Raw genomic sequence first — 15,148 nt, forward strand, 5'->3', positions numbered from 1 at the left:
CTGGCAACCAGTCACACCAGTAGATGGAAACTCACATTACTATCATTTTTATTTGCAAATGTTCTTATATTTTTCTTCTCCACACCAAACACTATGACTTGACTAGAGAATAGTATGAACTTTCAGTTTTTGAAAAAATCCAGCCACTGGACATTTTTAACAGACAACAGGACCCAAGTTTAAAAAAACAGCTCCAAGAAATCATGTTCAGTTAATTTGTGATGGTAAAATCAATATATGCAATATGTGCAACATTCTTCAGCAGATCTTGACTAAACTAATATTAGCTCCAAAAAAAAGAAAAAGAAAACTGTTACGGTGCAGTTTCAACATTCAAAATTAATGTAAAATCTGTAAAATTTACCTCGAGATCAATGTGCTACTGTTCATAGAGCTAACAATTTTTTCTCACTTCAAATCTAAAACAATCAAAATGCTAATATTTTGAAACTTGAGTATTCAAAATAAACAAATATATTAAAAAAAATGTGCATACATGTTTCATTAATAGTTGTTTCTATATCTGGATTTTTGTGAAATTAACTGCTCCCAGTTTGTTTATCTTAAGCAGGCTGAACCATATGGGAAGGTTAAGGTTAGGGTAAAATATCACACTCAGAAACTCGTGCTTTTAAACTCATATTACACACTTTGTGTTACAGGGTTAAACAACTTATGTATAATCCTTACCAGTGGGTGGGGACAGTAGATACCTTGAAGCAAGACATCCCCCCCCTGGCAGTAATGTAGAGAATCACAGTGAATGACTTGAGCCTTAGGAGAGCCGGGGCTGTCTTGTGTTAGAGCTGGCTCTGGTGTTTGCAAAATGGGAAAGAAAGCTAACTATTAGTCTCTGTCTCTTATCCAGAATTAGCTGGAAAGTACATGCCTTGCAAAGGAACTTAATACATCAGAGTAAGAATGAAGTGTAATAAACATTTTGTCTGCACATTAAGTATGGCAATGTTTTTTTTTTTCTGATGTGTTATTGCAAGAAATGTGCAGCAAGCTACAGTTTAGAATTAAGAAGTGCTTCTAAATGGTCCAACTCATCAAAATCAGCACTTTCTAAACTGTAGAACAGTTACACTGAAACTCTATGTAGCCCCGTCTCTTTAGACTGCACAGAAAACTAATTAAAACATGTTACATCACTACAGCTTCCTCTTCACATTGGAGACGGTCCGAGTGTCAGGAGAACTGAACTTCAGGTAAGAATGACCTGCAGTCTATCTGGAGATCAGATATAAACCAAGTTTAGGTGGAGTTTATTTTTGTTATGCTGACTTTTTCGTACTGCGTGCTAGCTAGCATGACAGAGTTTCTATACAGTTGGGTGGTGCTATGATGTTGATGTTGAACTTTATTTTATTTATAAGGTTAGTTATTAGTTTCCAACCGTCCCCTAAAAAACGGAATTGTCTCGTATTCTGAGAAAATATTAGCCTACGCGTTTCGTATTGAGGTGAAAAGGAACAGTTTGTCCTGTACTTCAGCTACAATGAAAAAGACACAAAGCTGGATTTATTCTGTCTTTGCTGCACAGCTGCCTCTTCTCCTCTCATTCTCCCCCCTCCCTCTCCTGTTTCTACTTCAATCATGAAACTGATCAATGATCAGCTGATCGGCTTTTCTCTCTTGTTTGTTTATCGCCCACTTTGCGCCAGAAAGAGGAAACCAGCGGATGTCGCGCTAAACAACAGCAGCACGTTTAAGCTTGATTAGCTGTTGTTAGAATTTATTTAATGTTAATTTCTAGTATCAGCTGATGTTTGCTGGAGCCACAGCTGCAAAAAAGCTGCTGGTCATGATATGGTTTGGTTATCCTGTGAGAGGGAAACATGAAGATGAAACCAGGAGATGTCCTTACTGAATCATCAGAGCTGAACAGGTGATGGAGAAACAGGTTTACCTTTTAGTTAACATGAATGAGTTGAAGGGAAGTTATGAACTGTTTCTGAGAGACAAATAACACCAGGATCCTTTTTTTTATGTAGCTGACAGCTGGTAACTGTGCAGGTGCGGATCTAGCAAAGTTTTGCCAGGAGGGCCAGGTAGGGCATTAACAGGGAGAGGTGGGCACGAAGAAATACTTTTCTTTCTTATTCTCATTTAAAATATCTATATATGCATATATATCATCAGAACTGTGTACATCACTGTCACAACAGCGTTTGTTTTCATTCAAAGGCTTTATGATTTTTCCTATAATGGTGGGCGTCAAAATGCTCGGGCCGATTTTTTTGTCCCAGTCCAGCTCTGTATGCAGCTCATCTGCAGTCTGGTGTTACCTACATCTTCCTATTCAGAAGGCAGAATTTCAGAGTTCTGAGTACAATCGAAAGCACCACGACTGCGGTTTTTGTGTTGGATGTAAAAAAGCGCAGATGACGCTGTGACGTAGGCTAGAATCATGACGGCGGTCAACAACGGTCCAGGCGTGGGATTATGTGGAAATATGCACATTATTTTTTCCTTTCTATTGGTAGGTGCCACAGTGCACTTGTGGCAAGTAAGCAAACTAGAAGACTGGTAATCTTGCTGGGTATCCAGTTACAGAAGCAACACATTGACAAGAGAATTCTGAGTGAAACCAAAGTTACTTTCCCTAGTAACTAGTTACTTTGAAAGTAACAAGTAACTTGAAGTAACTGAGTTACTTTTGATAGAAGTAACTAGTAATGTAACTAAGTTACTAATTTAAAGTAACTTACCCAACACTGGTCATAGTAAGCAAGTCTCAGTTTCAACTGTGAAGATAGGACTTTGAGCTGCAGGTATCAGAGGATGCGTTGCAGCAAGAAAGCCATTGCTAAGACATCAGAATAAGGCAAAGTGTTACGGTTTGGAGGAGGACTCAAGCGCAGGACTCCGGTTCTGATGCTCACAAGAAGGGTTTATTTACAAGTCACCAGGTGTATATACAAGAATGTGCGGGGAGGTGTTATATACAGCTGAGTGGGGGGAGAAGGGGTCTCCAGGGAAGTCCAAGGGAAAGCACGCGTTCTTCAGAATATCCACTCACACGACCACAGGCTCACACTCCGACACTGCCACACGGGAATCACACGGGGAAAAATCCAGGAAGCTCTGTAGACAGGGAGACAGGGTTAAGAACGACGCACAGAGGAAAACACTCTTAACTAAACTTGCTGTAGCTTGACTTCACTAACGCGTGGTAGACAACGATCCAGCAACGAACAGCAGTCACCTCCTGGCTTAACACTAGGAGTCCCAGGCTTCTACCTTTCTACCTTTAAAACCCGGAGAGCAGCCAAATGGCTGGTAGGCTTTTAGCTAAGCTTTAGCTTCAGCCAAGTGGAAGCTAAATTGGCTAGTCATTCATATGTAAATTAGGTTGTTACCTGGGAATTCTGGAGGGAGGGGAGTGGGGGTGTGTGATTGAGGGGGTGGGGGAGCTGCAAAAAGCTGTGAACTTCCTTTTGTGTTTCATCTTGATGCATTCTCAATCATCCAGGGAAATAAATCTCCAAAAGTCACCAACTGAGTGTTTCAGTTTGCCATCTTAGGGAGAAATCAACACACCTTATATATATATGTGTATATATATATATATATATATATATATATATATATATATATATATATATATATATATATATATATATATATATATATATATATATATGTATGTATATATGTGTGTGTGTGTGTGTGTGTGTATATATATATATATATATATATATATATATATATATATATATATATTAAGTAGCTTCTCATTATTATTAATGTCCTGCAGCTGTGTCAAAGTTTAGCTAAAAACACATTTCAAGGTTCTTTGTTATCAATTGCTGAGCAGCAAGAAAGCCAACACTTACTTCTCTTTGATCAAAGAACACTGGATGACGTCACAGTGGCTGTGCCCATCCGTGCTACTATCATCTAGCGATTGCTAGGCAACAGTCATTCGATGTGGGCGGGGCTTGGCAATTATCAAAGGGCAGTGGGCGGGGCCTACAGAACACGACCCTATAAATAGAACTCCAGAACTCCATAAACACCTGCGATTTAGTTCAGAGCGCATTCATGCATCAGAACAGCGAGCAACATTTAAACACATTTAGTTCACAAAGAGCAGACATACCTGCCACAACATCACTTTGCTCCATGTTAGTGGATGCAACAGAGACAACCATGGAGAAGGGAGCTCCGGTGTCCACACAGACAGAGGAGTGTCTTGAGTCAGTGGACGCTGATTCCCATGAGAAAACAGGGGTAACACCAGCAAAGGAAGACATGGTTACAGAAATATCTGTAGACAACTGTGGTGATGATAAGAAAACCGAAACTCCGGAACTGGAGACAGGGGCCAGTGCAAGTCTTCAGCATGTGGACACCGGAGCAGACATACCTGCCACAACATCACTTTGCTCCATGTTAGTGGATGCAACAGAGACAACCATGGAGAAGGGAGCTCCGGTGTCCACACTGACAGAGGAGTGTCTTGAGTCAGTGGACGCTGATTCCCATGAGAAAACAGGGGTAACACCAGCAAAGGAAGACATGGTTACAGAAATATCTGTAGACAACTGTGGTGATGATAAGAAAACCGAAACTCCGGAACTGGAGACAGAGGCCAGTGCAAGTCTTCAGCATGTGGACACACAATCCCAAGCCACAGCAGAACCAAAGAAAAGCTGTATGAAGAAAAAGCCCACAGCTGATACAAAACACTGGGACAAAATAGAAGCTTGTCCCGTGGAAAAGCCTGTGATTCCAGCTGTACATGAGTCAGAAGTTGATTCTTCTTCTGTCATCAGTCTGGCATCTGATGATGTGTCTGCAGAAAAAATGTTTGTTTATGCACTTACTCAGTTGGTAGTTTCACGGGCCTTAAAGAAAGTCTCTGCTAAACACAAAGACTCCACAAGGATTCCCAACTGTTATCGTCTGCTTGAGAAAATCTGGCCTGAAATTGAGGGAAAACATTTGGATCTATGTCCAAAGAGGCTGCCCAGTATGGCGAAAGCCATTTTCACCAATCTTTGTAAAGTGCATAAGTGCAAGGAAAAAGATTTGATTTCAAGTCTGAAGGAAGAGCTTGAGGATGATATTACTGTCCCAACATTCACCAGACATCTGCTGGCATTACCCAAAAGAATACTCACTTTATCTAAAAACCGAGACGAGTACAGAGAACTTGTGGAACGCTTTGCTAGAGATCTGGTTATGCACGCAATGAGCAATACAAATGAAGCAGGGAAATTGCCTCTAGGGGCTGATGAAGCCATTAAACAGAGGCTTGCCCAAAAAGTCTGGGCTAAAATTGTGTCCAAAAAGCTCAAAATCTCCTTGGAGGACATTGAAGAGGTCAGCGTGGCAGTATACAATGAACTCCAGGATAAGTGGAAATATCCAAACACTGTCATGCAGTTAATGAAAATTGGCCACCGAAATGTTGACAAAGAGATTGTCAAAAGTTTCATAAGAAATGCACCATTTAAGAGACCAAATATCTTCTCTAGGATGTTTTCATGTGTACGCTAAAGTTTACCTGGCGTTACAAAGAAGATTACTCACTTTATTTAAAAGCCCAGAAGAGTAACAAGAACTTGTGGAACTGTTCACTAAAGACCACATGAAATTATTACCAACAAATAATAAAAAACAAAAAATTAAAAAAAAGATCTTGATTTTGAGCTTTGTTTTATTTGTCTTCAGATTGTGTATACATTTTCAGTTTAGGCTGAAGCTAAAAACTCATTTATAGTGAACAGTTTTAAACAACATAACTGTATATTTGAAATAATTCCAATTTTCAATCTGTTTGCATAAATGAGGAATAAAAGTTTCTGATCAATGTTGATTTTTTTACAGTCATTGTTAAGCAAGAACATTTAGATTGTCAGTTGTCAGTGACACAGCTGCCATATAGCTGTTTGTTCTCCTCAGTAAATTAAAAACGTGTGCACCCAATTCTTACTTTTTAAAGTCATTAAAGATACAATACTGTACAATCATACCATTCAGGTAAAAAAAACAAAAAACAGTTCAGCTAAATCATTAAAAACCCAAATTCCCATAACACTCATACCCATAAGGAGTGAATCTAAACTTTTCACCACACCTGTATGATTGCACATTTGTCAAGAAATTACTGTTCCTGGTAACCAAATTTGCCCAGCAAAATATAAAGATATGTGTCAGGATGAGGGAAACGCCTGCAGCAGCCGCTGTTTTGGGCCCATCCTTTAAGGAACTGCTATCTTGTCCTGTCTACAGTTTTATTTTGTGAGACGGTTTATAATTGTTGTGCCCAAGTAGTCGGGCTTTCGTGATCCCCTGCCCGTGCGTTTTGATGGTTGTTTACAGCGATGTTTGACTTGTTTCAGTCGCCACAGAACTATTCTACATTCCTTTTTGGAGTGCGCTGGGATCAAATATCACAACAACTACATTTGGCTCAGGCAGCAGTTCACCTGTGGGGGTGCAAATTACTAGGATTGTATACTTTTTTCTGTTTAATACTTTTTTGTGTATTTTGTTTGACTGTGTGTGGTGTTAAGTGCCCTTGTAGGTTTTTGTGACTTTTAATGTTTTTTTTTATTTGTTTGTTTGTTTGTTTTGGTTTTTAATAGTAGCCCGGATAGATTTGAAAGGCGTTTTCGTGTGTGAAAACGCTCCGCGTCCACAGTAGCGTTTTCAGTCATTTTCACAGAGTTGTGCGTCCACATTGAAACAGCCGAAAACGCTGACGTTCCAGTACTGCTCATATGTGAAACCCAAGATGATTTGACCTGCCTCATTTCTGTCTGCCGCTTATTTACTTTCCGGCTCTTTGAAACGTCGCAGCAAAATGTTGAGGAAAAGCACCAAGTTTTTTAAATGGAATAACAATGAGGTACAGTTGTTGCTGCAAGTAACACAAAAGTACAAAGTTGCAAAAGCGAGTGAAAGTTAAAGAATTTGAAGAAAAGCTATTTGGAGCATGTACAGACTCATATTAATCTTTAATAGGCTGTCAAAATTGAGAGCAAACAAAACCACTGCTGTATAATGCCCTCCGCTATCTTAGGCTACGTTCACACCGCAGGTCTTAATGCTCAATTCCGATTTTTTGATCAAATCCAATTTTTTTTGTCTGCTTGTTCACACTACAAATAAAATGCGACAGCAAACGTGCTCTAGTGTGAACACTCGATGCGGCCCGCATGCGCAAAAGAAGATGTCATACACAACGCGCTCTGTTTAGACCCAAAGCAAACAGTATTGTTTGACTGATGGCCCTTAATAGAAAGACTTCAGACTTTACGTTTCCCAAATTTTGCTTTAAGTTATTTTGTTATTTACATAATAATGTAGATAACCTAATAATGATCCTTATTGCTGTTTTAGAGAGGAGCGGTGCTTCAAAGGATAGTTGCAGATTTCTGTCAGAATCTGCAGATTATGCAGTACAAATAAAATGTTCACGTTGTCTTTCCAACAGTTTCACTAACATCTACACGGGATGGCCAGGAAGCGTTCGCGATGTCTTCTCGGGCGCTTCCCCGGCGCTGATAATTGGCGTCTGTCTTGTGTCAGTGACGTAAAAGACGGATTTAATGCGACATGACCGTTCAAACAGCAGTCGCTTTCTAAAACATCAGATATGTATCGGATTCAGTACCACATACGAAATCGGATTTGAAAATATCGGATTTGTGCCGTTCACACTGTCATACCATGATCGGATATGGGTGGCATAGGGTCAAAAAAATCGGATTTGATGCGCTTTGCCTGCAGTGTGAACGTAGCCTTAGTTTAATTGATCACATGACTGCATCATGCGTCATCGTTTTAGAAAGTCTCCATTTTCGCTGTCCACACTGCCACGGAAAGCACCCTTTTGAAATGTATGTGTTTTCAAAACGCTGTGTTTTCCATCTGTGAAAACGCCATCTCAGTGTGGATGGGAGGCCAAAACGGAGAGAAAAGGATGCGTTTTCAAACGAAAAGCCTTAGGCTTTGTCCACACATCCACATGTACCCGGGTATTTTTGAAAACCCATATTTTTGCACCTTTAGTCCACACGTAAATGGCGTTTTTGGTCACTGAAAACTGAGATTTTTGAAACCACCTGCCAGGGTGGAGATTTTCGAAAACTCCGTTCCTCCAGACAAGCGCAGCGTCAAATGTGTGCGCCTTTTTTGACGTCACACTGTGCGCTATGTTATTGTTTCGGTGAAATGGGATGCCAATGTTCACATTTTGGACAGAGAGGACAGATGGTTTGAAAGAGGAGTGAAAGAAGCCATTTACGTTCACTGTGAGCGAACGTCTTTGAACAGAGGGTGGTTTACGACACCAACTGTCTGCCATCTATAATCCAGTTTTGAGATCCCTTCCCAGACGCCTTAACGCCCACTCACTTCCTGGGCCATCTGACCTCAGGAAATTGCATGATAAGGTGGTGCCAGGTTTCACAATGAGCTCACCTGAAACCCTGGCTGATTGGGACCCACACCCATTTTCACACCATGATTAGAGGATCATCGGGGGGTCCTTTTGTCCCTCTTTGGGGGGATACTCCCACTGGGTTTAAATCTGGGACTTTCCGCCATTTGACCTTAGAACTGAAGAAGCTTCTAGGATGAGAGGTGAAATGTCTTCAAGCAGCTTAAAGAAGTCCAGACGCTTTTCTTTGCAAGCTCCTTTGACTACGATGACCTGGATGACTGAGAACCTTCACAGACAAATATGGCATATACATTTTTTTTATACAAGTCCCACAATCATATACATCATCTGCATCAATGTGGAAATCTTTTCAACCCTTTGGGTTATTTTTTGGTTCTGGGATCCTCATGTTAGGACTAGAGATGGCACAATACCACTTTTTTATGTCCGATACTGATATTATAAATTTGGATATCGGCAGATACCGATATGAATCCAATATAGTGTGTTTTATAATCAATAAAACTGTTTTTTTAATATCTTGCTGCATTTTGTATGGGTCCAAACTCAAGTTAAAAAAAAACACTAATGCTATTTTGTTATACCTGTATGCAAAAAATACACTGCACCGAAAATATTTCATAGTTCAGCAAAACTGATGAATCTAATAAACTTAAACCTACTCCATCCTCCCTATTCTGGTATTTAAAAGAATAAGCAACCTAACTAATAGGGTTACAAACTCCCAGCAAAAAATAAATAAAAAAAGGGAACCACCCCCCACCTCATGATGCTTAATCGACGTAATCAACTTTAATTTGATGCAGTGTGAAAAAAATGCACAGAAATCAATTATTTTTCTACAATATTTAAATAGATTCAACATCTTTCTTCAACAGAATTGCAGAATGCACAGGTGGTACCTTCCCAAAGGAAAAAGTACTATAGCTTACAAGGGTATATTAGACTTAATAGTTACTATATACAGTAATGGTCTTCTATACTTTTTACATCAGATTAAAATTTTGGGTGTAAGATTCAGATAATTATTTATTAAAAGCCAGACATTTTAAAAGAGAATAAGAAAGAAAAGTATATATTTGTGCCCCCCTTTTCCCTGTTCATGCCCTATCGGCCCCCTGGCTAAACTTTGCTAGATCCGCCCCTGCACAGTTACCAGCCGTCAGCTACATAGAAAAAGATCCTGGTTTAGAAAGTAATGTTAAATAAATTCTAACAACAGATTATCAAGCTTAAACATGCTGCTGTTGTTCAGCCGCTTGTTTCCTCTTTCTGGCAGGAACAAACAAGAGAGACGGACTCGCGACAGAAAAGCCGATCAGCTGATCATTAATCAGTTTCATGATTTAAGTAGCAGCAGGAGAGGGAGGGGGAGAGAAGAGGCAGTCGCTCCATATATCGGTTGATAAGCTTAACGCTGGAATGCTTTACAAACATTCAGAGATGAACTTACACACTTGCTTTACTTCTCTCTGGGATCACTTTCTTGGAGATGAAATGCCGGTTTGGTGGCGAGGCTCCAAATGCTCAACCAGACCGTGACAGGTCCCGCACGCCACAGCCGCTCTATCACTTGATGCATAATGCTCCGACGTGCTACGGTTATGAGCCGAGTTACGCCAGGTCGCAAGTTTTGTGAGGTGCTTTTTTGATATTTAATGGATCGGATTACATTTTTTATTTCTCTCCGATATTCGATCCAGTAATTTAGGTCAGTATCGGACCGTCCATCTCTAGTTAGGACCTATGAAACACATCGTGCAGACTCTTGGATGTTAGAAGACAACTGATGCTGCTCATGAATAAGACTAAAGGTAGGAAGGTGTCCTTTATAACTAAACCTTAAGTTTTATATCATAGTTTATAATATAGCACGTGTATTTCAGTAATAGCTTCTTTATTTCAGTATAGTGGTGTGCGACTCTTACCAGTTTGTCCTTGAAAAATCCACACGAGTCCAGATTTCCGAGGACATGGCACGTGGAGTCTGATACTCCTATAAGTTATCCAAGTCATCCAATTCTTTTGTAAAGGAAAAACAAACATTCATGTCTCCGGTAAGTTATCTCAGGGACAACTGTTTAATTCATAGCAGCTTCTGCAGTAACCATGGTAACCACGGACACTGAGCGGATGGTCCGATGCAGGTCAGACTTTGGGAAGTTATCCTTCAAGTTTCTGAAAAAAAGGCTCCTCAGCTGTGCGGCTGTTGTCAGAATATGTTTTATATGAGCAGCGTGTGATGCTCACTTCACTGAATGAAGAGCAAACAGTTAGTTGCATTGTTACGAGAACATGCGCGTATTAATTTCATGATTTATTAAATGTATAAATGTTAATATAGCTACATGCAAAGAAATCAAACGGTGTCCATAAATTATGTTTAATTTTTACATTTTTTGAGTTAATCTGAAATCATACAGTTAATCTGTATGATTTCAGATTAACTCAAATAGATTTTTACAATTTTGTTAGATTTCAGTTATACACTCAGACAGATTGCAGTCAGTGGAATTTAAAAGAGTTAAAATGATATTTTGTATCAGCAAAACAATACATTTATTTGATTTATTTTTAGTCTAGCACTGAAATTTAGAATTCAGCAATACACAGAGCTCAGCTTTATTTGGAAGGTTATTACATTTGCAGTGGATTTAAATGCTGCTCCCCTTAATGAGACCCAGGAGTCTCATCTCCCGAGGGCGTGGGCCGAGGGCGTGAACCCACAGTGAGTTCCGCCCCGGCGAGAGAGAAGAGGAAGAGAAACAGAGAGGGCTGATCAGCGTGCAGCTGATCCGCCTGGCCGTGACACAAAGAGGCTTGCCTGGGCCATGAAACGCTGCCAATGGACTACTGAAGACTGGAAGAAGCTATAATGGACTGATGAATAAAAATTTGAAATCTTCGGTTCATCACGCAGGATCTTTGCATGCTGTTGAGTAGGTGAAAGGATGGTTCCACAGTGTGTGGCATCAACTATCAAATATGGAGGAGGAAGTGTAATTGTCTGGGGGTTTTTGGGTGGTACAGAGTGAGAGGTACGCTGAACCAAAACTACTACAACAGCATTCTGCAGCATAATGGAATATTCTCTGGTATGCGCCTAGTTGGTCAGGGGTTCATCCTACAGAAAGATAATGACACAAAACATAAGTGCAAGCCAGGCCAGAACTACCTCAGGAAAAAATAAAAGATGATAAGCTTGAAAACATGGAGTGTTCAGCACAGTCTCCAGACTTAAACCCCATCGAGCTGGTTTGGGATGAAAGGACAGAAGAGTGAAAACAAAGTAACCTACAAGTTCCACACATTTATGGGAACTTCTGCAACAGATATGGGAAGAACTTTCTGAAGAACATTTGATTTCTATTGTAGAAAGAATGTGACCAGTGTTTTCAGCGGTTATATCTGCCAAATGTGGCTACATTGATGACACAAAAGTTTAGAATACATCTTTCTCTATAAATTGATTACGTGATTTCCTTTTTAACTCCAGCGTAATGTAGTTGTTTCTGGCCTGGATGTAGTTTCCACTTCACAATAGTCCTCCTTTTGTGCAATGAAAATAAAAGTAATGTCCATATCCACCGTGTAGACTGCGCCACCATTTTCCTCCTCCAGCACACAAACTAAAATGTGTCTGACCTGTACTATATAAAGCTGTGTGTAGCACTCTCAAGGATTGATGTAGGCATGATGTAGAGTTATAAAACAGGGTTTGTTCTGGTCTTGACAACCTGTGAGAACTGCTCACAGACAAAAACAATAAAATAAAAACATCACATCAAAATGCACTCTTGCACTTAGTGTCAATCAAAAGTCCTTCATCACAGAAAATAAAACATTTAAAATACACAAACCTCATAAGCTGGCATCCAAGAGGGGCTAAATAGTCCTTTATGGCCTTATTATCTTACTCTCCATCTTCTTTCTCATTTATTTCTTCTCTTTTTCTAACTTTAAACATTACTTTCTTCATGTGTGGAGCTAACCGCAAGCTGCAGCATGCAGACACCATGTGCCTTAGCAAAAGAGTGCAACTGCAACCAACTGTACCCTACACAGTTCACCACCAGAGGGTGCAAAAGAACAAAATCCAGACATAGAGCTTAACAAAACATCAAATGCAAAAGGCTTTTTCACACTGTGTGCAAGTGGAACCAATAACCTGGATCAATAGGCAAACAAACTGAAAATTCCAAGAAGTTGGACTACTGGGAACAAGAACCGGTTCTCAATTGCCATTCCAATCCACCATTATGCATGGTAACATAATTAGTGTCTGTTTGTGTATATTTCTTCATATTTTCATAGGAAAATAGGAAGTAGGTACAGCAATTCTTGTTTTAATACTGGAACGTGCAAACATACATTGATATACAATTTCAACTTTATTTCTCAAGTAATGCATTATGCTGGGCTGGTATTGGGCAGGCTGAGGTGTTCATGGGCACTCAAACTGTGACGTGAAAAGATGATAAATAAATGACTGCATGACACAGCTGGGAAGAAGACGCTATGATTTTTTTATTGGTGAAGCTGGACAAAAGTATACAAAGGAATGGAAAAAAATCATAAAACAAATCAAAACATTTTCACCTCACCATCGTAACATCATACTGGTCTATATTCACTGACACTCAGTCACATAGGCAGTATAGGAGAATGGAATAGATGAAAAACACATTTTCATTATTTAAAAAGCAATCGATAAGATGATTTGAGATTAGCTTGAAATCATTAATGATTTCCCTATTTCTACAATAGGGATTAGGCATTTTCAACACATGATGACCTCAGTGAAAAGTTTGCTTAGCTGGTCTGTGGAGATGACTGGTGACTCTTTCTCCAGTGGGCCTGAAATTAGTGCAAGTCTTTGTGTTAGAACAACATATTATAGTCATCTCACTAAGTTTCTCCCTAAGTCAGGGGTGTCGAACTCCAGGCCTCGAGGGCCGGTGTCCTGCAGGTTTTAGATCTCACCCTGGGTCAACACACCTGAATCAAATGATTAGTTCATTACCAGGCATCTGGTTGGTGATCAGATGTGCACGCCATCATTTGATATAACACCAGTAAACAGAGAAAGTCTTAAATTTAGCCTTGAAATTTGATCTGAACAGTGAGTGAAATTATCCCAGGATGTTCTCCACATGCGAAGGATGTAAAAGTGGTTAGAGTGTGGCATTTACCTTCTTCTAATTGTCGTCTTCCTCTGAAGTTGGGATGAGGGAGGCAGGTGCTGAAGGCACTGCTGGCTTGCGGAGGAAAGGATATGTGAGTTTTTCCCTCACACAGTGCTGGTAGGTGCTGTCACAGTCAAATCCAACTGGACAGCAGTGGTAGCCATCCAGACAACATTTGCCCTGCAAGAAACACTTTTAGTCTCTGAAAAGAATAATTATTATAGCTGCAAACTTGTTTCATGGCAGTGGAAGCTAAAAGGAATTTTATTGCACAAGAGTGTTTAGGCTGACTCACAGGAGAGTAGGGACAACAGGTCCAGCCTCCTTGTGGGTGTCTGCAGCAAGTAGTGCCATCAGGACAGTAGGTGTAACTGTCACAGTGGACCACTGAAGTCTTTATTTGATCTGGGACGTGGCTCTCTTTAAGCTCCTGGAGTGGAGTTCCAGGCAGTTCAGGGGTGTTTGGTTGCTCCGCAGCCTCCTTCTTCACCATGGGTATGGTCAGCCACGGCTGGTCTAATTTCTCACATTTCATGGTAACCAGGTTACAGCGATATCCTGAAGGGCAGCAGTGGAGCAGGTCGCTACAGCACATGGCCTGCAAAGTAAGTAAGACGAGCAGAGCTTTTAACAACCAACAATCAAGTTACTGCACTGACAGAACGTTTCTGACTTACATTAGGATATGGGCAGCAGGCAAAGCCAATTTTAGCCTTGCAGCAGGTGGCGGTGTCTGGACAAGTACTCCCATCATGACACATGATAGAGCATGAAGCAAATCCCCACAGAAACACACCGAATGACAAACACAGAGTGATCCTCAACATCTGGAAGACAGAATCAACATGACTTTGCAGATTTTTTTCTTTCTGAACTAAAAAGGTCAGACTTTGTAACTTTAATGTGACACACTAAAGTCCAATGTTACCTTGAAGAAATTCAGTGAAGAAATTCAGCAGCTTCCTGTGATGCCTTTCACACTTTCCCCTCTGCTGTATCACACACAGCTCTATATAGTACAGGTCAGACACTCCCACTGAGTAAGAATGAAAGATTAACTTCACGTAACACCCCTCTATCTCGTAACTCTCATATTAAGACAGACAGGTTTTGAAAATTTCTGGAACTGCAAAAGTTCAAATCCACTACTTAACTGCTGTAATTACTCAGCTTAATATACAGTCACCACACGTCCTCATATGACATGATTGTATATCCACAATAACGAAGGAGTGGGTCTGTAAGCCTCACCTATCCATCAACGTGCAACAGAGCTGGCAAAAGTACAGACGCTCTTCAATTTGTAGGAGTACAGATTGAAGTACTGTTTGAACTAATTTACTGAAAGAAATGCAAAAAAGTATATACTTGGAAATTTACTTAATGAATAAAGGGAAAAACTACTAATAATAATAATCACACGTTTTATTTAAAGACTTTCTAAACACTCAAGGACACCTCACACACAATTAAAATTGCTTGTAAAACATAAAAACATAAAGTAGCTTTTCTGCAAATCTTTTGGTGCTAACTGTGC

General features: G+C 40.0%; 1 protein-coding gene across 2 annotated transcripts; it reads right to left on the bottom strand.

The window, feature by feature from the left end:
• Window positions 1-13,623: 13,623 nt before the first annotated feature.
• LOC146609880 (progranulin-like) lies at window positions 13,624-14,438 on the bottom strand. 2 transcript variants are annotated; one of them, XM_085346405.1, is made up of 3 exons: window positions 14,361-14,438; window positions 13,907-14,209; window positions 13,624-13,791 (listed from the first exon to the last, which is right to left on the bottom strand). In XM_085346405.1, exons 1-3 carry the CDS (start codon window positions 14,436-14,438, stop codon window positions 13,624-13,626), a joined length of 549 nt encoding a protein of 182 aa, XP_085202531.1. The 2 variants fall into 2 exon arrangements, with proteins under 2 accessions (XP_085202531.1, XP_085202530.1); XM_085346404.1 differs by having other exon boundaries at window positions 14,289-14,438.
• Between the last annotated feature and the right edge of the window lie 710 nt (window positions 14,439-15,148).

Source organism: Diplotaxodon limnothrissa, linkage group LG22, assembly GCF_057381915.1.
Source record: "Diplotaxodon limnothrissa isolate DT_005_m linkage group LG22, D_limnothrissa_male_GT1.1, whole genome shotgun sequence".
Classification (NCBI taxonomy): Eukaryota; Metazoa; Chordata; class Actinopteri; order Cichliformes; family Cichlidae; genus Diplotaxodon; species Diplotaxodon limnothrissa.